Source organism: Hyaena hyaena, unplaced genomic scaffold (assembly GCF_003009895.1).
Source record: "Hyaena hyaena isolate Hyena2069 unplaced genomic scaffold, ASM300989v1 scaffold_16, whole genome shotgun sequence".
Taxonomy (NCBI): Eukaryota; Metazoa; Chordata; class Mammalia; order Carnivora; family Hyaenidae; genus Hyaena; species Hyaena hyaena.
In genome coordinates, this window is record NW_024080650.1 from 858,026 (window position 1) to 885,633 (window position 27,608).

General features: G+C 40.7%; 1 protein-coding gene across 1 annotated transcript in view; it reads left to right on the forward strand.

Annotated features, from left to right (window-relative positions):
* The window catches only part of ATRN (attractin), a 204,332-nt gene that overhangs the window by 130,059 nt on the left and 46,665 nt on the right, over positions 1-27,608 (forward strand). Inside the window, exons 21-29 of the mRNA XM_039224093.1 lie at positions 529-748; positions 1,973-2,158; positions 2,618-2,851; positions 8,555-8,692; positions 11,223-11,316; positions 13,433-13,485; positions 16,385-16,479; positions 19,589-19,667; positions 22,057-22,214. Of these exons, the coding sequence (XP_039080024.1) occupies positions 529-748; positions 1,973-2,158; positions 2,618-2,851; positions 8,555-8,692; positions 11,223-11,316; positions 13,433-13,485; positions 16,385-16,479; positions 19,589-19,667; positions 22,057-22,214 (1,257 nt within the window). The remainder of the gene's footprint in view (positions 1-528; positions 749-1,972; positions 2,159-2,617; positions 2,852-8,554; positions 8,693-11,222; positions 11,317-13,432; positions 13,486-16,384; positions 16,480-19,588; positions 19,668-22,056; positions 22,215-27,608) is intronic.

Sequence of the window (27,608 nt, forward strand, 5' to 3'; positions counted from 1 at the left end):
ATTTTTGAGAGAGAGATAGAGACAGCAGGGGAGGGTCAGAGAGAGAGGGAGACACAGAATCTGAAGCAGGCTCCAGGCTCTGAGCTAGCTGTCACAGCACAGAGCGTGACGCGGGGCTCGAACCCACGAGCCATGAGATCGTGACCTGAGCTGAAGTCAGACACTTAACCAACTGAGCCACCCAGGCGCCCCAACATAAGTAATCATTTAAACCAAGGTTGAGGGAGGGCTGTCATTTGCCATTAGGTATAGTACTTTTGGGACTTACTACCTCTTTGCTGTTAATCTCTGTGAAAATGTTTGTGTCTTCTCTGATTTATATTTCTGTCTCTTGTAAAATGGCCATATTGAAGTCCCAGGAATGATATATAACATTAAAATTGATAGTCTGTCCTAATCTGCCATGGTTCAGTCAGGACAGGGGGGTTTTCTTTTATCTGGAGGTAGACATAACTTAGCAGTTTTTATCCAGAAGCCTGGTTTGTTCAAGACATTGCTTATACGTAGCTGTGTCTCTTTTGCCTGCAGTCCAAGCTCACCTTAACCCCATGGGTTGGCCTTCGGAAGATCAATGTGTCCTACTGGTGCTGGGAAGATATGTCCCCATTCACAAATAGTTTGCTACAGTGGATGCCATCTGAGCCCAGTGATGCTGGGTTCTGTGGAATCTTGTCAGAACCCAGTACTCGGGGCTTGAAGGCTGCAACCTGCATCAACCCACTCAATGGTAGTGTCTGTGAAAGGCCTGGTAAGTATGTGGATGAATGATGTGTCATTGGAAGCTCACTGAAAGAGAAATTGTAGGAAACATAGTTAAATATTGAGATGTGTGAGATAGTCATGAGAAACAGATGGAGTATTGGTTTCAAACATTTGAAGCAGAGGACAGCCCAGAATTTAAAAGCAGAAGGAAATAGTCTTTGGCTCTGCATAGTATATGCCATAATCGTAAACAAAAATAATTCTGTTCAAAAGAATCTAATATCCTAATTTACAGTGAGATAGATTGGTGTGCTGACCACAAAAAGTATTGAGAATTGCTCTGAAAGGCAAATGTCTTGGTGTTGGCAGAGAAATACTGTGAAAGAAAGAACAAAAAATGCAAAGAAAAGATCAGAAAAGCAAGCAGGTCACTCACTACTGACAGTAGACAGAAAGTGTCAGTGGGGAGGAAAATGAGGAAGGCGGTTACATGACAGCAGAAGCAAACCTGAACCACACTGAGCTGTGGGAGAGTACCGAGGAGCACACCCTGAGTAGCTTCTCCGCTGCGGATCTCTCCTCTGGGCTATCTTCAGGCTCCCCACAGGCAGGCCCCAGGGCAGCCTCTGCAGCACACAGACAGGCCGAGGAAGTGTCTTCTTCCTGCAGAGGGATGCACGCAGCAGGTGGAGTTTTGTGGGCACTCTTTGGGGAGGAGGCTGGACTCCATTGACATAGTGTCTTATTTTAGGAAGGTCCTGTAAGTTGTCTGAAGAGTATAGAGGTGTAGAAGAGAATGCCTAGCGCTATAAGAATCCCCTTAAAATATGGTTTCTAAACTTCCTGTAGGGGAGCCATTTGGGATCCTGAATGCTTTGGTGCATTTAATGAATGCTGTGCTCCTTCTTCCCCCCAGATACACAAAGATACAAGTTTTCATGGTGAGGTGGGTTGTAAAACCCCTGAAGTTCATCCTGGGTCCCATATATCGTAAGGAGCTTTAGAACCACGGCTCTTATGGAAAGATTAGCTTGTTCCCTCATGTCTGTCCTTAAGGCTCTTTGAAAAGAGTTTTCTCCCCCAAGTGTATGAATGTACTTGACTAACCAGTACATGGTGAGTCTGTGTTTTCTCTTTTCCCCTACATGTAATGTGCCTACTGCATTGATGTCATGACACACTAGTGGGCCACAACCCACTCTGAAAAGCCTTTTTAATCTCAGCCAATGTGGTGGGAGCTCTAAGTGTCTCTCTTGGGTTTGCTTCCCAGCGAACCACAGTGCCAAGCAGTGCCGGACGCCGTGTGCCTTGCGAGCGGCGTGTGGGGAGTGCACCAGTGGCAGCTCGGAGTGCATGTGGTGCAGCAACATGAAGCAGTGCGTGGACTCCAACGCCTACGTGGCCTCCTTCCCTTTTGGCCAGTGTATGGAGTGGTACACCATGAGCAGCTGCCCCCGTAAGTGAAAAGGGTGCCGCTCCTGCCGTCGGCTGTGCTGTCGGCCCCTGAACACGGTAGGGCGGAGGCCGGGGGGTGTCCGTGCAGAATCACGCCCTGCAGGTCAGGCCGCAGAGTCCAGACCAGCCTTGGTGTCCCAGTGCTCGACCCTGCAGCGTCCCCGTGTCTCACTCTCCTGACTGATGGAACAAGGGGTCTCCGGCAGATGACCACTGAGGTCCCTTTCTCCCCAAGCATCCCGGGGTTGAGAGAGGAGGGGAGGAATCCCTGTGGAGCAAGAGACTGGGTTCTTTAAGTTTATTGTGTCATTTAAACAATCACCTTAGAATAGGAATTTTGACTGACAGACGTTGAATAGGTGGCTTTTAAGAAAGGTAATTTTTTTTAAAAAGGGTAATTTAAATACAGTTAATTCAAAGCAACAGGTGCTAGTGAATTGTAACTTGTGTTCTTTCACAGCTGAGAATTGTTCAGGCTACTGTACCTGCAGCCATTGCTTGGAGCAGCCTGGCTGCGGCTGGTGTACCGATCCCAGCAATACCGGCAAAGGGAAATGCATAGAGGGCTCCTCTAAAGGACCAATGAAGATGCCTTCTCAGGCCCCTGCGGGAAATTCCTACCCGCAGCCCCTTCTCAATTCCAGCATGTGCCTGGAGGACAGCAGATACAACTGGTCTTTCATTCATTGTCCAGGTAATTTGTCTCGAGTTTCCAAAAGCAAGCATTTCGCTGCCTATTTACAAAGAATAAAGCTTTGAAAGCTACATTATTTATATTAATTTCCTTTAGTAAAAAAATATAACATCATTTTAGGAGAAATCATTTTGCATGAAAAAATATTTTTTAAACTAATTTTGTTTTTGTTTTTAAAGTTTATTTATTTTGAGAGAGTGAGCGAGTGAGCGTAGGCTGGGGAGAGTCAGAAAGGAAGAGAGAATCCCAAGCAGGCTCCACACTGCCAGTGCAGAGCCTGAGGGGCTCAATCCCACGACTGTGAGATCATGACCAGAGCTGACATCCAGAGTCAGACACACTGACCAAGCCACCCAGGTGCCCCTGAAAAGTATTTTCAATGTCGATTAATGAAAACACAGAAGTTCAAGTGAAGTGTTTTGCTTTCATTACAGAAGTAATAAAGTATGTTCATTATAAACAAATATTGCAGATGTAGATAAAAACTGAATTCCTCCTCTCACATCCAGTTCTTCATAGAGGTAAAAACTTTTAATGGTTTAATATAGACACCTTCAGATATACCAGTTTCTGTTTTAAAAATAGAAAATACTGAGGTGCATGAGTGGCTCAGTCAGTTGAGCTTGCGACTCTGGTTTTAGCTCAGGTCATGATGTCATAGTTTTGTGAGTTCAAACCCCTCACTGGGCTCTGCACTGCCAGCTAGAGCCTGCTTGAATTCTCTCTTTCTTTCTCTCTCTCTCTCTCTGTTCCTCCCCCACTCTCACTATCTCTCTAAATAAATAAGCTTAAAAAATAGAAATTACTATGCTATATAGGATTAATATATCTATTGTTCTAGTTTGCTTTTTACTGAAAAATACATTGTGGCAATTGTTAGAGGAAAAATGAAAAATAAATTTCCTGCCAACCCAGAAATTCCTCTTCACAAATGTAGAAAAAAAAGAAAATAGTTTTATTTTGAATAAGCATTAAATCAGACTATGGTACACCTCAGAGGCAATCCACTAATGGGATTGCAGAAACCACAAGAAATCACACCTTTTTAAATAGGCATATACAATCCATTATTTACATAGGTGGTTACGTTGGGCACTAATGCACCCAGACTAAATTCCCAAAGTGACAGGAGATAGGGGGCTGTCTTCCTTGATGTTTACATTTCAAAGTGATGGCTCCCAGGCCCTTAAGAAAAACATTCCTCCGACTGTTGTGCTGACAAGAGGTTTATTTATGTTTTTGAAAAGATTTACATACATATACATATCAAAGGAAAAGAGAAAGGATTTGTAAAAACAGGTTTCCTTGAGTGCTCTAGAAAAGGGAGGAGGGGGGAAGGTCCCTATCCCTTTTGGCAAGAGGAAAAATGAGGCTTGCCTGCCTGCTCTCCCTCTTTGCCTCCCTCCCTCTCTCCCTCTGTTCCCTTCCTCCCCCTTCCTTCCAGTGAAGGGAATAGACCATGAGTTGGGAAGGCTTGTCCTGAGAAATCAACCCTGAGAAATTGGCCTTTGATTCAGACTTTCAGTAAATACTCAGGAGTGTGCTGATGGGCCTCCAGAACAGCTGGGAGAGGTTAGGCAGGTGCAGAAACCCCAGGAGGCTAGTGGGTAAGAACTTCTCCAAGAGTCTCACACACAGTGCCTCTGACAACAGGGCAGCGAGGACTTCTGTAAGGGAAAGACACTGGAGGTAACCGTAAAAGGCAAGAGACAGGCTGGGGGGAATATGTGCAGTGTAAATAAGATTATCATCCAGAAGATGTCAATCTCTGTCCTTCAGAAAAAACTCTGGAAGCTCAACAGAAAAGGTGGGCAGAGGATGTAAAGAAGTCATTCTCAGACAAGGAAACAGAGCAGGGAAATGTAAAATAAGCAGCCAGTTTTTTTTGTCTACCAAATTGAGTTAAATTTTCTGTGTTCCTTTTTTCCCAAGAGGTCAAAGGATCTATAATCTGTTTCTAATCTACGAGTTTCATTCATGAAATATTTAAATCCATGCATTTTTGTTAATATCAAGAATATGTGAGGTGAAATGACAACCCACAGAGTGGGAGAAAATATTTGCAAATCATATATAGTATCTGGTAAGAGTCTAAAGTCCAGAATACATACAGAACTCTTAAAACTCAACAGTTAAAAAAAACAAAACCCAATTATGAAATGGGTAAAGGATTGAAATAGACATTTCTCCAAAGAAGATACACAAATGGCCAATAAGCACATGAAAAGATGCTCAACAACATTCAAGAATTGGAACCCTCACACATTGCTGGAAGGAATATGAAATGGTGTGGCCACTTTGGAAAACCATTTGGCAGTTCCTCAAAAAGTTAAACATAGAGTTGTCATGTGGCCCAGTATATACCCAAGAGAATTAAAAACATATGTCCACCCAAAAACTTGCAGTGAATGCTCATAGCAGCATTATTCATAATAGACAAAAGTGGAAACAACCCAGTGTCTGTCAGCTGGCGAATGGATAAACAAAATGTGATACATCCATATGATGGAATAGTATTAGGCAACACAAAGGAGCAAAGTACTGTATTCTCTGACATGGATGAGCCTAAAAAGCATGCTATGTAAAGCCAGTCAGATTCAAAGACTGTATATTATTATGATACCATTTATATGAGATGTCCAAAAAAGAGCAACTATGCAGAGACAAAAAATAGTTTTACGATTGACTAGGGCTGGGAGGAAGCATGAGGAATAATGTGCATAGGGTTTTCCAAAGTAGCAGCACCATTTTCCATTCTCACTGGAAGTCCGAGAAGGTTGCGATTTCTCCCCATGCTCATCAATGCTTGTGTCCCAGTTTTGATTGCAGATATTCTAGTATGTGAGAAACAGTACTACACTGGTTTTGATTTGCATTTCTCTCATGACTGATGAAGTTAAGCATCTTACAGGCCATTTGTGTCATCTTTGGAGAAATGTCTATTTAAATTCTGTGCCAGTTTTTAAATTGCATTATTTGTCTTTTTCTTATTGACATTCTTTACGAATTCTAGATACAAGTCCCTTAGTCCCTTATTGACTGTATGATTTGCAAATATTTTCTCCCATTCTGTGGGTTTCTTTTTATTCTTTTGGTGGTATCTTTTGAAATGTACAAGTTTTAAATTTTCTAAGTCCAGTGTATCAGTGTTTCCTTTTATCCCATGTGCTTTTGGTATTGTATCTAAGAAATCAATGCCTGACTAACCCAAGATCACAGAGATTTACTCCTGTTTTCTTTCTTTTTTTTTTTTTTATGTTTGAGAGAGAGAGAGAGAGAGAGAAAGTGAGTGATGCACTAGGGGAGAGGGGCAGAGAGAGAGTGAGAGAGAGAATCCCAAACAGGCTCTGCATTGTCAGTACAGAGCCTGATGTGGGGCTCAGTCCCACGAACTGGGAGATCATGACTTGAGCCAAAATCAAGAGTTAAAACACTCAACTGACTGAGCCACCCAGGTGCTCCTCCTATGTTTTCTTTTTATTTTTTTTTATAATTTTTTTAGAGGTTACTTATTTTTGAGAGAGAGAGAGAGCACAAGAAGGGAGGGGTAGAGAGAGAGGGAGACACAGAATCCAAAGCGGGCTCCAGGCTCTGAGCTGTCCGCACAGAGCAAGACACGGGGCTCAGACTCACAAACTGAGAGATCATGACCCGAGCCAAAGCCTGACGCTTAACTGACAGAGTCACCAAGGTGCCCCTTATGTTTTCTTTTTAAGATTTTTTTCCCTTCTTTTTAGGTCCACATTCCATTTGGGGTTTATTTTTGTATGTTGTGTGAGGTTGAACAGACACAGAGCTGGTCATGAGGTACTTCCTGATATCTGCCACTCTTCCCGAAGCTTGCTCTGTCTCCCAGCCTCAGCTGGAGTTTTCAAGTGTCAGTTGGTAAAGTGCATCTAGTCACTTTGGCCGTCCCCTCCTTCTACATTAAGGAGACAGAATGTCTCAACTCCCCCCCCCCTTTTTTTTAGATATCAGACACTATCTGTTTTATAATTTCTAGAAATTGTTCAGTTTTTCAGAAGTATCTCTCAATACACTTCTGATAGCACCTTTTCTTCTTATCCCATACTCCTATTGATTTATCCTTGTTTTTACTTTTTTTTTTTACTATAGTTTCAGAGGGTTTTTGAAGGGGAAGAGAGAGAAAGAGAGAGAGAGAATAAGAAGCATGTGTTCAATATTTTTATCTTGAACTAGACTACAGATTTTATTGGTAAATGAATTTAGGTATTATATTTTGTGTGTGTATTATTTGCCCTTTTGACATCTATACAGATTGTTCATCTTCACAGGAACATGTATATCCCACACCAAGTATTTTTTATGCATTCCCAACTGATAGAGTCATTTTAAGTTTTTCAGTTGCAGTCTGTATAGAACAAGTCAAATAGCTGCAGGGATTAGAAAAGAGATGGGTAAACAGAACAGATGTGAGGCTCTGGAAGGTTGCCAACATGGTGAAAACTTGTATCACGTTGATCAACCAAGAAAGATCTGCAAAAGTTGCTGAAAAATAAACCTTAAATGTTCTCACCACAAAAAGGCAATAGTAACTATGTGACATGAGGCAAGTGTTAGCTAACATTATGGTAGTGATAATTTAGTGATATATAAGTGTATCAAATCAATGCATTGCACTCCTTACACAGCATTATATGTGAGTAGTATCCCAGTAAAGCCGGAGGGGAAAAGACAGATTTGCACAATGAGATCTTCTGTCTGTAGTGGTATGGGTTATGCACTCTGTGGATGACCCTGCTGGAGTCTGCAGGGAACAGCATCCTGAGAGGCCCAGGTTTTATGTACCTTTCTAGTTGTAAAGCCCTGTATGCATCAAGAATCTTACTAATTCCACTTGTGTAAATGTTTGTGTACATAAAGTGTTTATTTTTTTAAAAGAGAAAAAGGAGTGCAAACTAAATATCAGGATGTAAAGGAATGGTTAAGTAACTTACGATTCCTAGAAATCATCCTGCCATTTAAAGTTTTGTTTATGATGGGGCGCCTGGGTGGCTCAGTTGGTTAAGTGTCCAACTCTGGCTCAGGTCATGATCTCACGGTTTGTGAATTGAAGCCCCGCATTCGACTCTGTGCTGACAGCTCAGAGCCTATAGCTTGCTTTGGATTCTGTGTCTCCCTCTCTCTCTGCCCCTCCCCTGCTTGCATGCTCTCTCTCTCTCTCACAAATAAATAAATAAATAAACATTAAAAATGTTTTAGTTTTATTTATGATAGATGAAATAACATGGTAAAGTAACCATGCTGTAGATTTTTTAAAAATTAAAATTGAGTATTAATATGAGCACAAACTGTGTTAAACTGTATACAGAAAATACTGGAGCTAAAATTCCAAATGTGCACAGTGATTTCTGGGTGGTGCGGTTGAATATCATTTTCCTCCCTCCCTTATATTCTTCAAATTTACTCTTGTGATTATATATTATTTTATGAACAACAGCAAATTATTTTTTTAATGCCTGTAGACTTTTACCTTGCTATGGTATGTTTCTGATTTTCCTGGACCAGCCTGGTATGGATGTTTTGATCTTATTTCTCCAACTAGTTTTGAGTGGGCCAGTTTTAATGATTTTGTATTTAGAGGTAATAAGGTAATAAACAGACAGTTGCAAGTAATCTCGTGGAACTTACTCCACCCTATTTACCAAGGGACAGGCCCCTTCAGATTCTTTTTTCTTTCAGCTTGCCAGTGCAATGGGCACAGCAAATGCATTAATCAGAGCATCTGTGAGAAGTGTGAGAACCTGACCACGGGCAAGCACTGCGAGACCTGCATATCTGGCTTCTATGGGGACCCTACCAATGGCGGAAGATGTCAGCGTGAGTCACGGCCCTCGGGGTTACTGGCTGCAAACCAGGCAGAATACCATGCTTCTGTTTGACTTAAATATCTAGGAGGAAAAAAGCCACTTGGTTTTGGATACTGCATTTCTTTGTCATACTTGTCAGGAGCTCAGCTGAGTAGGGGAGCGAGTGAGCAGGGCTGCCAAGTATCTGAGTAGCCAGTTAAAGCAACAAGCCAAAAATGGAAGAATTAAGCCTTTAATCACTCACGGCTTAAACCTGGACCAGAGAAAGCTCTGAGTCCCCTCGTGTCATCCCGCCCCCCCACCCCGCAACTGGTTGAGCCTCAGGTGGGTCAGCACAGAGGTGGGGAGAGCCCTGAACAGCAGGCTTCAGGCTCCAGCAGAAGCCTGTAAGGGACCTGGGGAGGGGAGGGGAGTGGGAAAGTACCGGGGACCTTATTAAACTCAGGGACAGTGTCTTCAGGGCTTCCCCCTTCTCCCCGCTGAGGAGGCTCAGCAGAGGCAAGAAGGTCTGTCCCAGACCTCAGATAAAGAGGCTAGGGAATGCAGGCCCCTGAGCTAGGAATGCAGACACATGAGAGCACGGTGTTAGAACATAAATTAATATGTTCTTTAAATGACCGGTAGGACTGATGAACTGCTTTTTGGCTTATTCTTGTTTCCATTGGGAAGACCCCTCAGATTCTGAGCAGAAAGTAAATAAGGAAAATCTTTGCTTACTTCCCAAATCCCACTTCTAAACTCCCTAGCACGGTCCTCAAGAATCTGATCCCAGAGCAACCAGGAGAGAGCTGGCATTTTAGCAGTATATCTCTTCACCTCTCTGGGGTTCAGTCTCCTCATCTGTAAAATGGGGAGAATAGGGTAGGGGTTGAGATGAAAGCGGTCAGCATATGTGGGCAGTTATTAGTACTCTCCTACTGCCCTTTCCCACCACTCTTAAGTAAAAATTCTTGCTCAGATTAAAAGATATTTAGTAAAAATATTTTTCCTTCTCATTGTGACTGGACTTCATCCATTCAGTAGCAGTCAGAGTACCTGGCATTACTGGGTGGGAATGTACACAAGACGCTGTGCCCGAGGCCCCCTCGGGCACCTGTATCATCCCCAAGACCACGCATTCTGCCTAAAAGCTCACTGCAGCTGATGGCCATGCGGGGAACTACGTCCAGGACATGGGACTGACTGCTGGGCCTGCTTGTGCCTCCAGGTGACATCATCCCCTATCTGCAGCTGCCATTTAGAATAATGACGTCTTCTGAGGTATTTGTGGGGCTTGAGTTCACTTGTCCAGAATTTAGCGCTAGCTTTCTTTTTCAGAGCCTCAATCTATAATAGCATGATTTTAAAATACTGTGCATGGCACCAAGCTTTTAATGTTTTCTTCTTAGAATTCTGTAGTCCTTAGCGAAGCACAGTGGCCGTGATGTATTGAGTGCTTACTATGTCTCATTCACATATTATCTCCCATCATACTTGCAGCTAGCCTGTGAAGTAGATACTGTTCTCATCCCCATTTTATGGATGAGGAAAGTGAGGCCTAGAGAAGGTAAATAGCATGCCCAAAGTTACAGAGGAGCTAAGTGCGGGAGAATGAACTGGTGCCCAGACAACCTGACATCAGGCCTGAGCTTCTTGCTAACACACCACACTCCTCTCCGTACCCAGCAGAGCCAGGAGCGGAACACTCGTGCTTCTGACTCTAGCATCCATGCTCTTAACCGCTGCACTATTCGGTTTCACGAGTTTCTTTGGGCGATGTTTTTCTTCATAGGATTTATTTTAAAAGTACACCTGTCTTCAGCCCTAGTGCCTTCAATTTATTTACAGAAAAACAAGGTGTAAAGTGAAAAGGTATTGAGCAAAAGACTCGTTTCACCTGGCATATGAAATGTGTGCTGGCTCACACTTATGTGTTGGATGAAGAAGGTGATTTGTTGATGGCTAGAGGAGGAAGTGACAGGAGTTGTCTTCGCAGAGGCTAAAGAGGAAGCCAGGGTAGCGAGCCTCATGGGACCTCTGACCTGCTGTTGCAGTTTCACCCCAGATCTGAGCCCAGTTAGGATTTGAAACATGGCCTTTGTGGGGCAGGCACCTCAGCTGAGGCTGAGCGGCCAGACCAAGCCTCCCATGAGGGGTGGTCCTTACTCAGAGCATCTCAGCAGGGGCCGGGACTGTGTCTGTGTCCCCACACCCAGCGCCACACTGGAGATGCTTCACAAATACTGAATGAGTTCGTCATAATGGTGAAACTCATCTATCAAAAATATCAAAATAGATCAAAATGGTTGCTTCAGATGGCAGTGGGAACCAGCACTCTCTTTCCTCCTGTCCTTGGTCTTTGGGTCTTTTACTGTTGCCTTTACATTATTTGAGGTAAATCATTAGCTGAAAAACTTGAATCTTATCCATTAAATGCTTTCATTTTCATCTGTATTTCCTATCAAATCTAATCCAGATAAAATTATGTGTTTTAGAAAAAGTCTGTGATAGTAGTAATCTCTTAAGCCAGTTGTGACCTCGGTTCCTTTTCCTCCCTGCAGCGTGCAAGTGCAATGGGCACGCATCACTCTGCAATACCAACACGGGCAAGTGCTTTTGTACCACCAAGGGCGTCAAGGGGGACGAGTGCCAGCTGTGAGTACCACACCCCCCCACCGCCCCCCCCCGCGGCCCCTGCCACAGGCCACACCTGAAGTCAGTGACTGACAGCCAGGCCGGCTGGGCCTGTGCCTTGTTGTCATGGGCTCTGGGGCATCCCCGGGTTGATGGGTTTGGAAGTTCGCCCTTTCTACTTCAGACAGGTCTAATTTGATCAGCCTCCATACTGAGGAGGGCGTGGGCTCAGCAGCAGTTCCTAATGGCTCTTTAGTTCACCTTTTTATGTTTGAGTGACACCAACATTTCCTGGGTTCCCGACTTGGATTCATCTTTTCACCTCAGTCGCTACTCAGTTTTTGTCACATCCGGGGATTACACCCTTTCCCAAGAAAGAGTTGGAAGAACTGGTATTCTAGGACAGTGTTTTATATAGCATTTTGATGGTCTGATAGTAGAGATGATCCTGTGAGCTTTAACCCATCCCTCTTTATTCTAGCATTTTCCTTGGTGAGGTGTGTCAGACATCGTCCAAGGAAGAGTCTAGGGTTCCCATCCATGAGGATGCAAACAGAGTCAGCCAGACATGGAGCTTTAGCCCTGGCTGTGCCTCCACTGAGCAGGGTTCTCTTGAGACAAATCATTTAACCAAGCTGGGCCTCAGTTTCCCTATTCATCAGTAGCAGGACTAGCAATAACTGTTTTTAGTGTTCTGGTGAGTTGAAACAAGAGATTGTTCCCCAAGAAGTATATACCTGTCTGCCTCACCAGAAAACCTCATAAAACACGTGTTCCAGGTTTACTCGTTCTCTCAAGAAGAGGCTTGAATGAGAGAAATGTGTAATATCACAGCATTGAGCTGATACAAGCAGATGCATCATTGGTAAACTTTTTCCCCCAAAGAACAGTAGTAATAATGTCCCCAGTGACCCAGACCTTGATAGTGATGTTCAAGGAAGGAATTGCTCTGTCTGCATTTTATAGTTTACACTGCTATGCATATTTACCGGTTTCATGATGCTTTAATGCCAGTATGTGAAGAAATGTCTAATCAAAGATTAAGTTTAGCTTTGGGATCTAGGCTCCTTTAAAAAAAATTTTTTTTAATGTTTTTATTTATCTCAGAGAGAGAGCGCGAGCAGGGGAGGGTCAGAGAGAGGGGGAGACACAGAATCTGAAGCAGGCTCTAGGCTCTGAGCTGGCTGTCAGCACGGAGCCCAACACGGGGCTCAAACCCAGAACCATGAGATCATGACCTGAGCCGAAGTCAGACGCTTAACCCACTGAGCCACCCAGGGACCCCTAGGCTCCTTTAACTAGAAAAATATAATAGAACAAAATGAATCACTCCTTCTCGCAGGCAGCAAGAGAGAATGAAATGAGGTACAGGTCCAGTAAAATACGACTTTCTCTTCAAGAGATTTTAGACAAGCAAGTGCCTAAGTATCACCTTGGATCAAAGGACACAGTATCTCATATTATATATCTGGGAAGAGCGCTTGACCCAAGCCTTCCTCCCTTCCTTATAGCTCTTAGCTCCTGGGCCTGCCAGCATGAATGGCCTTGTGAAGTGGGAGACTGGGTTTTGCTGATGCTCATAAATGATATTGGCGAGGGGGTAATGATTCTTTTTTATTAGGTTTTTTTTTTTCTCCAGACTGATGAACCATGTTCAAAGGTGTAACAGACAAACAAACAAACAAACAAATAAATAAATGTGATTCTCAGGGTTTAGCCTTTGCCTGCTTGTATTTAAAGAACAGGAAGAACAGGAAGGAAGTGAGAAATGAGTATTTGAAAAATGTTTTCACTTCACTTTTAGAGGACTGTTGAGTCCACACAAAAGTAAAAATGTGTTTTTCATGTGTTTTCAAAAAACCTGGGATCCAGGTTTATTATATTTGGATCTGTCTCCTGCACTTCAGCAAATGTGTATCAGTTGGCAGTGGTGTGAACTGCTGGGCGGTCAGTACTGAACCTGAGCGCAGACTCTTATCAAGCTCCCTAATCTGAGGAACAGAGAAGAATGTAATTTTACAGACTCAGACTTGTTTTCAGTTTAGTTTTATATTAAAAGGACCTGCTTAATCTTAAAATGAATGTAGACTCTGTTTTGCATAGCAATAGAAAATAATCTTCATTTTTATCCTCCTAGATGTGAGGTAGAAAATCGATACCAGGGAAACCCTCTCAAAGGAACATGCTATTGTAAGTGTTTTCACAATTCATATTTATCTAGAGGCAAAATAGCTCAGTAAAACTTCATACTTTAACATGGTTTGAGAATGATAAGTGCTATAAGAATATAGCAGCCATTCATGGAGGTGTGTCCTGATTTGATGTGTTTCCATTCTTTCACACTTACTACATTCGTGTTAATCACCTCTTCAGGAACTAGTAAATAAAATATTTAATGATTAACTTACAGTGAAAGGTAAATCCGGCAAGGGGACCAGGTCCTTATGGGTAAGTGCATTTTCTTCCTATAGGAAAATCCACATAGTAAGCAAAGTTTCAGAACCAGAGAAACAGAGGTTATGTTTTGCCATATCCACTATAATTTTGTACCTGCTTTCCTGGGTTGAATAGCATCCACTCAAAATTCATGTCTACCTGAAACTTATAAATGTCACACACACATACACACACACACAATTATGTACAATACATACACATATATACATACATTGTATATGTGTGCGCACATATATATGCATACATTACAATGTATGTGCACGTATATAACAAATGTAAATATACATATATCTCTTTTAGAAACCAGAGAAAAACTTTATAATTTTGTGTAGGGGAAAGAGTTCTTAGATATGATTCTAAAAGCACAACTCATAAAAGAAAATATTATTTAAAAAAATTTTTTTTTAATTTTTACTTATTTTTGAGAGAGAGAGAGAGAGAGGGAGGCACAGAATCCGAAGCAGGCTCCAGGCTCTGAACTGTTAGCACAGAGCCCAAGGCGGGGCTCGAACTCACGATCCTTGAGATCATGACCTGAGCCGAAGTTGGATGCTCAACCAACTGAGCCACCCAGGTGCCCCAAAAGAAGAAAATTTATTGGGACTTTATCAAAAGTTAAAACTTTTATTTAAAAGAATACCATTAAAAAGTAAAAAGCCACAGAGAAGAGAAAATGTTTGCAAATTATGTATTTGATAAGGAGCTTATATCCAGAATATATTAAAAAAACACTTTTACAACTGAATGAGGAGACAATTCCAGTTGAAAACAAGGAATGATTTGAAGAGACATTTCACTAAAAAAGACAGTTGGCCAACATGAACAAAAGACATATTAACGTCACACGTTTGGAGAATGTGTATTAAAACCACAGTGAGACACACCCCTAGAATGACTAGCATCATGGCTTAATAATAACTTAAGATAACTAGATTTTCACTTCTGCTCTGCATTTGGTCTGTTGAATACATCTCTTTGGTTAAAGTACATTTTTAAAAACCTTGTCTCACCAGATATAGTTGGAAAGGGGTAGCGTATTTTAATAACCTTTCCAGTTTATTATGTATACTATGATATCATACCAAAACTAGACAAACAGGTTATTTCTTAAAGATCAATTAAATGTGGAACTCGAAACCCTATCAGTGAATGTTTTGTAATCTGGTACATTACAACCTGTCTTGGAAAATAAAGCCAATATCAAATACCAAGTTTTAGCAATGCTGTGGGAAACTGGAACCTTCATGCACACATTCTCTGTGGGAACATAAAATGGTGTAGGCACTCTGGAAAACCATTTGGCAGTTTCTTAAACAATAAAAAAATAAACTTAACAACAACTCTCCCTTTCCCTCTTTCTCTGGCCCCTGGCAGTCACCATTCTATTTTCTGTTTCTATAATGTTGGCTGCTTTAGGCACCTCATAGAAGTAGAATCATACAGTATCTGTCTTCTCTGACTGGCTTATTTCATTTGGCATAGTGTCTTCAAGATTGTTCCAGGTTGTAGTATATGTCAGAATTTACTTCCTTTTTAATATTCCACTTTATGTTTACTATTGATGGACCTTTGGATTGCTTCCATCATTTGGCTATTGTGAATAATAGCCGTGATCTATTTGGCTGCTGTGATCATGGTGTACAAATATCACTTCAAGATCGTACTTTCAACTCTTTAGGTGTGACTCAGAGGTGGAATTGCTAGATCATTTGGTAATTCTACTTTTAATTTTTTGAGAAACTACCATCCTGTTTTCCACATTAGCTGCACAATTTCACATTCCCACCAGTAGTGTACAAGGTTTCCAGTTTTTCACATCCTCACCAACACTTTTTCTTTTCTTTTTTTTTTTTTTCTTTCAGTAGTAGCCATCTTACTGTGCATGAGGTGGTGTCTCATTGTGGTTTTGATTTGTATTTTCCAAATGATTAATGATGTTGAGCATCTTTTCATGTCCATTTGTATATCTTCTTGGGAGAAATAGCTATTCAGGTCCTTTGTCCATTTTTAAATCAGGTTGTTGAGTTGTACAATAGACTTTTTAGAATTAAATTATACCATCTTTGGGCAGCTCTTTCTGCCCACGGGTTCTGTCCCCATGTTTTAATAAAACCACGTTTTTTGGACTAGAGGAAAAAAAAGCTATACTGTCTTTGGCCATTAGGCTCTCTTTAAAGCTCTGTTCTTTTGCTGCATCACTTTAGTGTTTGAATGCTTTCTTGCTTTCTAGAATAAAATAGTCAGGGCACATATTCTTTGCTCCAGACCTGGAATCAGCCATTTTTCCATGTAGTCTCGGTTCTTTTTAGATCATTAATTTATAGCTTTGTATCCTTAAGCAAAACCTAGCATGTAATAGATGTACAATTAATATTTGTAGGTGAGTGAAGTTGGAGCCTAACATCTCAGCCAGGGTCATGATACAAGGAGAGTTTGATAGATTATTCCAAATAAAACAATACTGCCCACAGACTTTATTTCCTTTGAAAAACTTCCCAGTTCCCAGTTATAAGTGATCTCAAAGTGTTTACTGGCTATTGAATATTTATAAGAAAATCAGTCTGTATCTCTAAAGACTTGTTCTATTTTGTTTTGTTTTAATTTTTGAATATACATTTCTTTCTTTCTATAGATACTCTTCTTATTGACTATCAGTTCACCTTTAGCCTGTCCCAGGAAGATGACCGCTATTACACAGCCATCAATTTTGTGGCGACACCTGATGAAGTAAGACTTTAAAAGTTTTCTTGCCTTGTTTTGAATTCATGTGGCTCTTTTTCTTGATCCTTACGGCTAGAAGCACTGCATTAGCATGGTCTCCAAAGTAGAGTACCCAGGACCCTTCAGAAGTGCAGGAAAGAAGTGTTAGGATCTACATTTTATCTTCTCTCCATCTCAAAGGCAAGAGTGGCTTGTTAAGATTTATCAGGATCTGATATACAGGCTGACACTAACTCCACACATACTTGGTTTGCCCATCAGCCCATTGCTGCCCCATACAGGAAAGGAGAGCAGACTGTAAGAGGAGCTCCCCTGTTAGAGGGACACATGGCAAGGCCCAGATTTACTCTCAGAATGGACCAGACGCTTAACAAGTACCTGCAAAGAAACTGCAGATTGAAATGAATGCCATTGATAACAGGACGATACAGAGGTGACACTTCTGTGCCTAGAATAAGTTGTTAGCCTCAGTAGGAGATAAAACGGTGAAGGTGCAATCAGGTCCAACAAGAAGTTGACCAGAAATTATTAAGACTGTTTGAAATGTGGGTTTATATCTTTTTTCATTAATGATGAACCACAGCCTGCCATAAGGTACCATCTAAGGGTAGAAGGGCGTCAACATAGCTTGACATTTAAAAGTGAAGCATCTAGGGGCGCCTGGGTGGCTTAGTCGGTTAAGCGTCCGACTTTCGCTTAGGTCATGATCTCGCGGTTCGTGGGTTCGAGCCCCGCGTCGGGCTCTGTGCTGACTGCCAGCTCAGAGCCTGGAGCCTGTTTCAGTCTGTGACTCCCTCTCTCTCTGACCCTCCCCTGCTCACGCTGTCTCTCTCTGTCTCTCTCTCTCTCCTAGAAATAAATAAAAAATATTTAAAAAAATAAAAAATAAAAAAAAATAAAAGTGAAGCATCTAGGGGCGCCTGGGTGGCTTAGTCGGTTAAGCGTCCGACTTTCGCTTAGGTCATGATATCGCGGTTCGTGGGTTCGGGCCCCGCGTCGGGCTCTGTGCTGACTGCCAGCTCAGAGCCTGGAGCCTGTTTCAGTCTGTGACTCCCTCTCTCTCTGACCCTCCCCTGCTCACGCTGTCTCTCTCTCTCCTAGAAATAAATAAAAACATTTTAAAAAAATTTTTAAAAAAATAAAAGTGAAGCATCTAGACCATTTCTTCCTATCTACGATTTCTTCGATGAAATATAAAGTCATTCAATGGCCACTCCAGTATATAATGAAATTTCACTAAACTTGATGATAAATTATTTAGGAACCTCTTTGAAGCTTTCTTATTTCTCATTAACATACACAAAGCCATTTACTGTCACAAAATTCCTGTCACAATAAACATGATGAATGATACACAGAAGATAATATGACAGTAGGCCCATTTATATTCCTTTGTTAACAAACATTACTAAATTTAAAAAATAAATAAATTAGTAGTAGAACAAAATCCAGAGTGTGGGATGTTTACTATACAATGAAATGAAAGTAAGATTTGTTTTTTAAGTTCTATTTTAAAGGTGAAATTTAAGGAAAAATGTACTAGAGAAAATGTATTTCAGTGAGTGAATTTCTTTTTAAGTAAAAATAATAAATAACCTTAAATGAAAATACTATGTGGACACACTGTATATCATACTAGTTAAGTGGCTGTAGTGACTAGAATTTAAAAAAAAAAAAAAAAAGATTTTAGGATAAGGTTATAGCAAAAGTACCGCACATGAAATTTATTTAATACCTTATTCCTGAGCAAGTGGTTGAAGTAGTCTTTCGGGATGTGATTGATGTTGTTGATTTTATTTTAAATAAATAGACTCCTGGTAATACTTCTTAATGAGGCAAGGAATGACTACAAAAATCTTTTGACCTCTCTGGAGTTCCCTGTTTATTTTATGACAGAATATTTAATAGAGTTATCCAGTGTGTATGTTCTGTGTTTTATAAAAGCACTAGGATTTCAAATTTATTGATTCTTTCCAAAAGACGTAATTATTAGTAGTGTGCTTCCAGTAAACATAGACAAATACTTGAGCTGTTCCCTGCAAGAAGAAGATGAGGTTATATGAGTAAATGAGAACGTAACTAACTGCTTTGCAAGAGAAACTTCTGGATTGGAGATCACATTTTGAAAATGACTATTTGGAAATGTTTCTGTTGTGATTTTGTGCTGTAAATACCATTACAAATCTTATTGATCTGACTTGTTTTTTTGATCTCTTTAAAGATGAAGAATTTCAGCAGACTGGATCCATTTATAAAATATAAAAATACAACATTTGATTTATTTGCAAAAACAATTCTTTGGCCACAAGAGAGAGACTTATTAGTCAAATTTCATTGAAAACTAAAAATTAGCATCAGTTTACCCAGTGTAGCCAGCATTGTACTTCTTCCCATTGGCTCAGCGCATTTCTCAGAGATGTCTTTTTCAGTCATTAAAATCAAGAATCACAATAACCTAGCTCTTCTAATTGTTCTAGCTAAGTGGTAAATAAGGTTTCAAAGCCAATGAGGAATATTCAGTCATATTTCTTTTGAAATAATATTTTTAGTGAGAGAAAAATGTTTTTTTTCAAATCCTAAATGGACACAAAGTATTTTTTAAGTTAAGTTCAGCTTTATATGCTTTTTTTAAAAAAAACCATTTCCGTTTGAAGAACTTTACAATATATATAATCTATCACTTCAGAAGTACATAGGTTTAATTTATAAAATACACATATACTGGGGACTTAAGTGTTTACATATTAGCGTGAGCTTTCCAGCCATTTGGAGCTGAACTGCCTAGATGATGCTCACAAGGCTCCTTCCCCTAACATAGGTCATACAGTATAAGTCATTGTGCTCTGGTGAAGGGTTTTTTAAAAGATACTTTTTCAGGAAGTTAGGCATTTGATAAAGCATTAAATTACATATACCTTTAAGAGAGAGAGGTGAAATTTATCTGGGATATATCGGTTAGAAATGTTACTCATATTTTATAAGTGTGAGTTTCTTTTAAGAGTATAAATTATCCGTTTTGTAATTAAGAAAATTGAGAGTAGTCAAATTGAATTACTGTTTCATTTTAAAATCGGGAAACTGTTATAATTAATTTTCTGTTTGCACCTCTCATCAGCAAAACAGGGATTTGGACATGTTCATCAATGCCTCCAAAAACTTCAACCTCAACATCACCTGGGCCGCCAGCTTCTCAGGTAAAGACATTCCTAGAGAAGACCTTCCAGGTGGGGGTAGTCGACTGAGAAATGTGATGCAGGAGTTGAGAATGGGGGCTCTGGGGACAGACAGGTGGATTTGAAACCCGCTTTTGCCACTTATTACCTGCGAGACCTTGAACGAGTGTCTAAACCCCTCCCTGGACCTTAGGGTTCTTTATCGTAAAGAGAAGATAACAATGCTTATTCCTAAAATTGCTGTGTAGCTGCTGTGCAGGCTATATGTGCCAGCGCCTTCCATGGGGTCAGGCAGCACGTGCTCACCACCCCTGCCCTGCTACCAGCTTTAATAGCATTGCTACAGCCACTGCTCTGGCACTCCCATTGTCCTCCTGGTGTATGCTGCAGAAGTAAAGTATGGAAAAGACTCAGAGTTTCAAGAAATGGAAATATTTTAAATAGGATGAGACCTTAGTAAGTAAAGGGAAATACACTTTGGGAGTTAAATCAAGACTCAGAGCATAGTGTTTGCTATCGTGTTTATCTTGCTACAGTTTACTAAAGAAAATCTGAAGAAGTAACAGGTGGGCCTGATGTAGTGCTTACAAACATAGCTTGGCAGACCTGGGTTTGAACTCTGCCCGTTATTTACTATGCTGCACTGTGCAGTTAGGCAAATTAAGCTTTCTGAGCTGGTTTCCTCATGTGTACAAGGGATGATTAAAACACCTAGCTATGCCTAAAACATGGAAAGAGCCTAAGTGTCCATCAACGGATGAATGGGTCAAGAAGATGTGGTTTATCTATACCATGGAATACTACATGGCAATGAAAAAAAATGAAATCTGGCCATGTGTAGCAACATGGATGGACCTTGAGGGAGTTATGCTGAACGAAATAAGTCAGGCAGAGAAGGACAAATATCATATATTTGCACGTATAGGAGGATTAGGAGGAACTTGACGGAGGAACAAGGGAGAGAAGAAGGGCGGAAATGGTAGGGGAAAGGGAGAGAGGCAAACCATGAGAGACTCTTGAATGCTGACAAAAACTGAGGACTGATGGATGTGGGGGGGTGGGGGGATGAGCACTGAGTGTTATGTGGAAACTAATTTGACAATAAACTATTTGTAAAAAAAATAAATAAATAAAATAAAATGGTTTGAACAAAAAAAAAAAAACCTAGCTATGCAGAGCATGGTGAAGATGAAATGACAAAGTAGTCAATGTAGTGCTTGAAACATGGTAATTTCTCACTAAATTTTAACAGCATTTCTCTATCGTTAGTCTTACAGTACTGGTTTTTGGTCACAACACGACCAATCAGACTGAAGCAAAATTAAATATAACCTTTGTATGTATTCTATTTATCATATCTTAAAAGATACAATATTTTAAGACATGTTTATCATGTCTTAAAAGACTGTATAGAATTCAGAGGGTTAGATACTTGCAGTGAGGAGACGCTTTTAAGGAAAAAGTCTGAATTACCAGAGCCTTGGGAAAAAGACATCTCTGAGCATGTGAATGCTTTTCAATGATTCTCTCAATGAGGACCCAACAACCTGGGCTCCAGACACAGTATTTAATGCAGACATGGGAAAAAATCTATTTTATGAATCTGTAGACACTAGAATTTCTGGCTAAGGGAGAATATGGAATATTGAAGGACTGTTGGGAAGAGGATGAGTTTATACCAGATTGAGGGGATTTAAATACAGTTGTAGTTGATAACAGAAGGTACTGAGTGACTCCCTAGAGCTCTTTCCTCCCTGCTGCTATAGAGACATGAGGTCACGGTCTACAGCCATACCACCTTGAACGTGCCCAATCTCATCTGATCTTGGAAGCTAAGCAGGGTCGGGCCTGGTTAGTACTTGGATGGGAGACATGAGGTTATGGCTAGTTACGAAGTGAGAGGGCACTCACTGGCCCTGATATGGGGGATCAGGAGCACTGACAAATAGGTATAAAGGGGAAAGGTAAAGCCGTTGGAGTGTTATGTGCAGAGTAAGAGCCTTTGCTTGTCAGCAAGGTTCCAGTGGTATCTGTATTTTCACAGCTACATGTCAACTGTTTCAGTGCTGAGGAATTGCAGAGACCCCTGCAAAAGCATTCTGGTTAAGGGCACAGCCTTGCGTATTAGCCTTCCTGCTGCAAATCTCAACTCTGCTTCTTGCGAGCTGTGTGACCTGAGCCAAGTTACTAAATTTCTCTGAACCTCAGTTTCCTGATATCTGTAAATGAGAATAATGAGTTGTTGTTAGACTTAAAGGAGCCTGTGTTTTTAAAGGCTATTCGTGGAATGTAGAGAGTGTTCAGTAAATGCTAACTGTCATTATTTATTGAGGCCAGGTTCTGTCCATAAAATAAATTAAAAAAAACAAAAAACGGGGCTCTTATAAATTCATTCTTTTCTTTCTGACAGCTGGAACCCAGGCTGGAGAAGAGATGCCTGTTGTTTCAAAAACCAACATTAAGGAGTACAAAGATAGCTTCTCTAACGAGAAATTTGATTTTCGCAACCACCCAAATATCACTTTCTTCGTTTATGTCAGTAATTTCACCTGGCCCATCAAAATTCAGGTAAGAAGTGCTTTCCGGTCTCACCTGCAGACATAGTGAAATCTCTTCAGTGGAGACTAAATCCACTAATTGGGAACTTGAGGTAAATGAGGTGTATGGTATTGCTTTTAGTATCTGTGGCAAAGGAGTGTTGAGCACATGAACACCGTAAGGAAGGTGTGATGGGGATGACTTAAATCACTTCAGAAGGGAAATGATATGCATTCTGGAAAGCAACTCGGCACATAACACGTTTGGTAACTACAACTGTATTCATTTCTTCATTGAGCACTTGCCACATCAAAGCCTACAGAGCTTCAGTTCTGGGGTAAGGTGGGTAAAAATGAAATAAACACACTTCTAACCAGTGAGAGCCAGAGTGTGGGAAGTGCCGTATGGAAAGATGCTGCAAATGCGGGCAGAGTTTAAAGGAAGATAGAGTGGAGTGTAATGGGCAGCAGCGCCAGGTTGCCTGTAAGCGCACAGGCCCCGTAGTCCGACGTGGGGATGCGTCCTGGCCTGCTCCTAGACAGATCATGTAGCCTCTCCCCGCCTCACATTTTTTGTGTATGTGACCTGAAAGCATGTCACCTGCTGCTGCCACCAATGTTACCAACCTTGATCCTTTTCTTTGTTCTCGGGACGAGTAGACTCCCTCTTATCCAAGACCCATGACCTCAGTTTAGCTCTTTATCATCTGCCTCTGTCCTCAGGGGCCTTGCCTCCATACTTTTCCCTTTTACCCCCTTTGTGGAATTCAGGGCTGGGTGGACTTGGAAGGACTGGTTCACCTTTAGGCAGAGAAACATGACAGGACTGCTCTGTGGCTGTTTGCCGACTCTCAGAAGCAAGTCGTCACTGATCAGTGACGATGTGTTTGAAATGGTGATTTTATGCTCATGCCTTGGGACTGTGACTACAGAGCCATCTTTTCATTCCTGGAATGTGAGGATAGGCTCTATTGTGTTTCTTTTCTCACCAACTACTTTCCTTTTTCTGTCTAGTGTCTATCAGAGTGTCCATCCTCTAATCTGCTTTTCCCTTTGCTCTTAGACACTCTGCTTCTTTCCTCGGCCAGCCTTCTCATAGTGTTGGCTCTGTATCTGTGCTTCCTCTTAACCACTCATCCATCAGCCCACAGCAGTGCCTGCTTCCCTCACCACATCCTGAAACCATCGTGTCTTAGCGGACGCCAGTCACTGAATTCTTCAGTCCCCTCTCTCCTCTCTTTCTCACAGAGTGGTTTGAGTCCCTGTTCTTCTGGCCTTTCTGGTCCTTTCTTTGCCTGATTCTTTGGCCAGGCTCTTCAGGGGATCTCCTTCCTTAAATATTGGGGTTGTCTGGGGATCAGGCACATCCCACGCAGTTTCCCTGGGTAATTCCATCCCACCTGTAAGACTTAGGGGACTGTCTGTATTGGTGATTCTCAGTGCTACCTCCAGCCCAGCTTCTACTTGAGCTGCAGACCAACATTCTCGGTTGTCGCCTAGACATCTCTACCTGGACAGTCACAAGCTCCTGCCTTCGGCACATAGTCATTCCTATGACCTCAGCCCCAAAGCCCATGCCTCCTTTCTCAGTGAGTGACACCACCATTCGTCCAGTTTCCTTTTGCTTTCCCGGTTAGGTATTTACATCAAGGTTAACTAACCAGTAATAATTATAAACTGAGTTATCTTCTTTCTGGAAGAGATTATATAATATTAGAACTGTGTGAACCTTGAGTACTCGATAGATCTCTCCTGTAAAATCATTAGATTTTGGTGTTTTATTTGTGGAGATTTTCTAAAACTGTTGATTCAGCTTCTTTAAAAGTTATAGGATGTTTTGGATTTTCTCTTTCTGTTTGAATCATTTAAAATAACTTTTCCTAGATATTAATTTATTTCATTTTTTCAAATGTATAGGCACTAAGTTATTCACACTATCCTCTTATCTAATCTTTCCATCATCTCTGCTTAAGAGTACTGAATCATGCACTTACAAATGGTTAAAATGGGGAGTGCCTGGGTGGTTCGGTTAAGCATCCAACTTCAGCTCAGGTCATGATCTCATGATTCGTGGGTTCAAGCCCTGCATTGGGCTTTGTGCTGACAGCTCGGAACCTGGAGCCTGCTTCAGATTCTGTGTCTCCCTCTCTGTCTCTCCCTCTCTGACCTCCCCTGCTTGTGCTCTCTCTGTCTCTCTCAAAAATAAATAAATAAACATCTTTTTAAAAGGTTAAAAAATGTGGGGCGCCTGGGTGGCTTAGTTGGTTAACCGTCCGACTTTCGCTTAGGTCATGATCTCACGGTTCGTGGGTTCGAGCCCCGTGTCGGGCTCTGTGCTGACTGCCAGCTCAGAGCCTGGAGGCTGTTCCAGAGTCTGTGACTCCCTCTCTCTCTCTGACCCTCCTCTACTCATGCTGTCTCTCTCCTAGAAATAAATAAAACATTTAAAAAAAAATTAAAAAAAAAATAAATAAAAGGTTAAAAAATGTATTTTTTACCCTAATTTTAAAAAGGGTGTTATGCTGAGCGAAATAAGTCAGGCAGAGAAGGACAAATACCATATGTTTGCACGTATAGGAGGATTAGGAGGAACTTGACGGAGGACCAAGGGGGAGAAGAAGGGCGGAAATGGTGGGGGAAAGGGAGAGAGGCAAACCATGAGAGACTCTTGAATGCTGACAAAAACTGAGGACTGATGGATGTGGGGGGGAGGGGGGGATGGGCATGAAGGAGGGCACTTTGGGGATGAGCACTGAGTGTTATGTAGAAACTAATTTGACAATAAACTATTTGTAAAAAAAAAAATAAATAAATAAATAAATAAATAAAAATAAAAATTAAAAAAAAAGTTTTAAATATCACAGCAAGATTTTTTTTTTCTTTTCGTAAATATAAACTTACTCTAAAGTTTATATGAAAAGGCAGAATCTACAATGGCTGTAACAGGTGTGAAAAAGAGGAATGACGTGGGAGGACTCGTTGTCTACAGTGTTAAGGCTTATTGTTCAGCTACAGTAATCAAGACTTTGTGGTTATTGCAGAGGGATAGATCAAGGAATAGAATAAAGAACCCTGAAACAGAACCACATAAATATGTCGATCTGAGTTTTGACAAAGAAACAAAGACAGTTAATTCAGTAGAGTGGAGGAAGGATAGCCTTTTCCAATAAGTACTGCTGGAACAATTGGACAGCCACAGAAAATAAGTGAACTTTGATCTAAACCTCACATCTTACACAAAATCAGCTCATTATGGATCACATCTTTTTTTTTTTAAAGTAAAATGGCTATTTCTTCAGCCTCTTGTCATGTCAAAATGTTTTGTGCATATGCCACCGTAATTAACATGCCCTCTATAACAGACAGGATTGTACATCAAATTATGTTTCTTGTTACCTCATTATATAAAAACAAAGTAAAAATGATCTATTATTTCCATGTAACATTACCATTAAGCACTTCAGCAGTAGATATGAAGCACGAAATCTTAGGAAAATAGGACACAGGAAGAGCATAATATAATTCTCACTTAACTTGTCATAATTTGTTATGAATATACAATGACAAATTTTTTAAATGTTCTATTTACTGAGATTCTGGCAATAGCTTTATGTAACAAGACACAGCATACCAGGCCTACCACTCAACTTGTTTATGGTAAGTCTCAGCTTCAATTTGAAGCTGTTTAAAAATAAATAAATAATCAGAAGTCTGCTTTTGATTATTTTTTTTTACATGCTAAGTATTTTGGCAAATATACTGTTAAGGAATTTAAGATAGCAAGAACAAGAAGTTAATAAAAAGTACCTGTGTCTATATGAAATGATTCCTCTCCAAAGCCAAAGTGTAGTCAGAATTATTTCAAATGTCATAACGCATTCTAATACTAAAAAACAGTCTGTGTTATTGAAGTGGAGGTAAGTCCCAGAACTTTGGGGGGCTCAGCTGTGCTGCAAAGGGCCATTTCTCCGGTTCACTTGAAGGAGTCCAAGGATGTCAAAGGGCAAGACTGGTGTACCCAGCTCTGCCCTCCCATGAAGCATGGCTACTATGCCCTCAAAAATAGGATGTGTGAGGATAAAAGGCATGCTATTCTCCTAGCTAAATAGATAGCTAAATAGATAGTTACCCCCCTCCAAAGCTCCTTCCCAAGATAGATGGAAGTATTTAAGGGGAAGAAATTAAAATACACTTATCTACAGAGTAAGGATTTTGAAATAATTAATGTGATCCCTATTTCAGAAATGTTAACTGGAGTAATCTGCTTCTTTCTGATTACGTCTTAATGATGTATCCAGAGTCAAGTTCTGTGGACTTATCATTAGATACTTCTAGTCAAAAGTATTAATTTTAAGGGATGCCTGGGTGGCTCAGTCATTTAAGTGTCCAACTCTTGATTTCAGCTCAGGTTATGATCTCATCGGTTGTGAGATAGAGCCCCACATCCTGAGTGCAGAGCCTGCTTGGGATTCTCTCTCTCTCTCTCTCTCTCTCTCTCTCTCCCTCTCTCCCTCTCTCTGTCCCTCACCCTCTCAAAAGAAATAAATAAACAATAAAAAATATTAATTTTATCCCCAAATATTGTAACCACTAGCACAACTGCAATGTATTATCTCCCAGAGTTGTTAAGCATAGGAAGAGAAGAAATAGATACTCAAGCAGCAGGCAACAACATGGCCCTTGCCCACAGCAGCATTTGAGTGGCTACTGCATAGTCCAGGACTAATTCTAACAACAAGAAAATTCATGCATTTTTAGTAATTGTGTCAATTTTCACAGCTGAAATTTCCTTAGACATTGTGCTTTCCTTATAAGAGAATCCTAATTTCTCTTAATGTTACAGTGAGCCAGGACTTGAAATAGCAGCCTTCACTTTCTCCTTATAGTGTTCCTATGCTTCTTTTTCTTCTTCTTCTTTCTTACTATTACCTGGTGTTCTTTACTTGTTATATTTTGTCATTCTTCACTGCTTTTTTTTCTTTTTTCCCCATGTCCTTCTGATTCTGATAGGGGCCATGGTGATAAAGGTTTATCAGGATACATCTTCTTTCCTTCCTTCCTTCCTTCCTTCCTTCCTTCCTTCCTTCCTTCCTTCCTTCCTTCCTTCCTATTCTATTGTATTCTATTGTATTGTATTCTATTCTATTCTTTTACCTGCCTGCCTGCCTTCCTAAGTCCTTTCATGTCCTTCTCTTTCTCAGCTGTGTCCTTTCACTTCTTTTGTAAACTATCCTTACTGTCCACTCCAGTTTCTGATGTGGAGCTTTCAGAAGATTTATACAAATGGATCTTCTTTTTCCTGTTTCTTTGTTTTTTATCCTCATCTTCAGAATCCAAAGAACTGGTAAAGATGAATACCTACCTGAGTTGTTTCTTTTTTCTTTCTCGTCTTTTTTTTTTTTTTTTTTTTTTTTTTTTTTTTTTT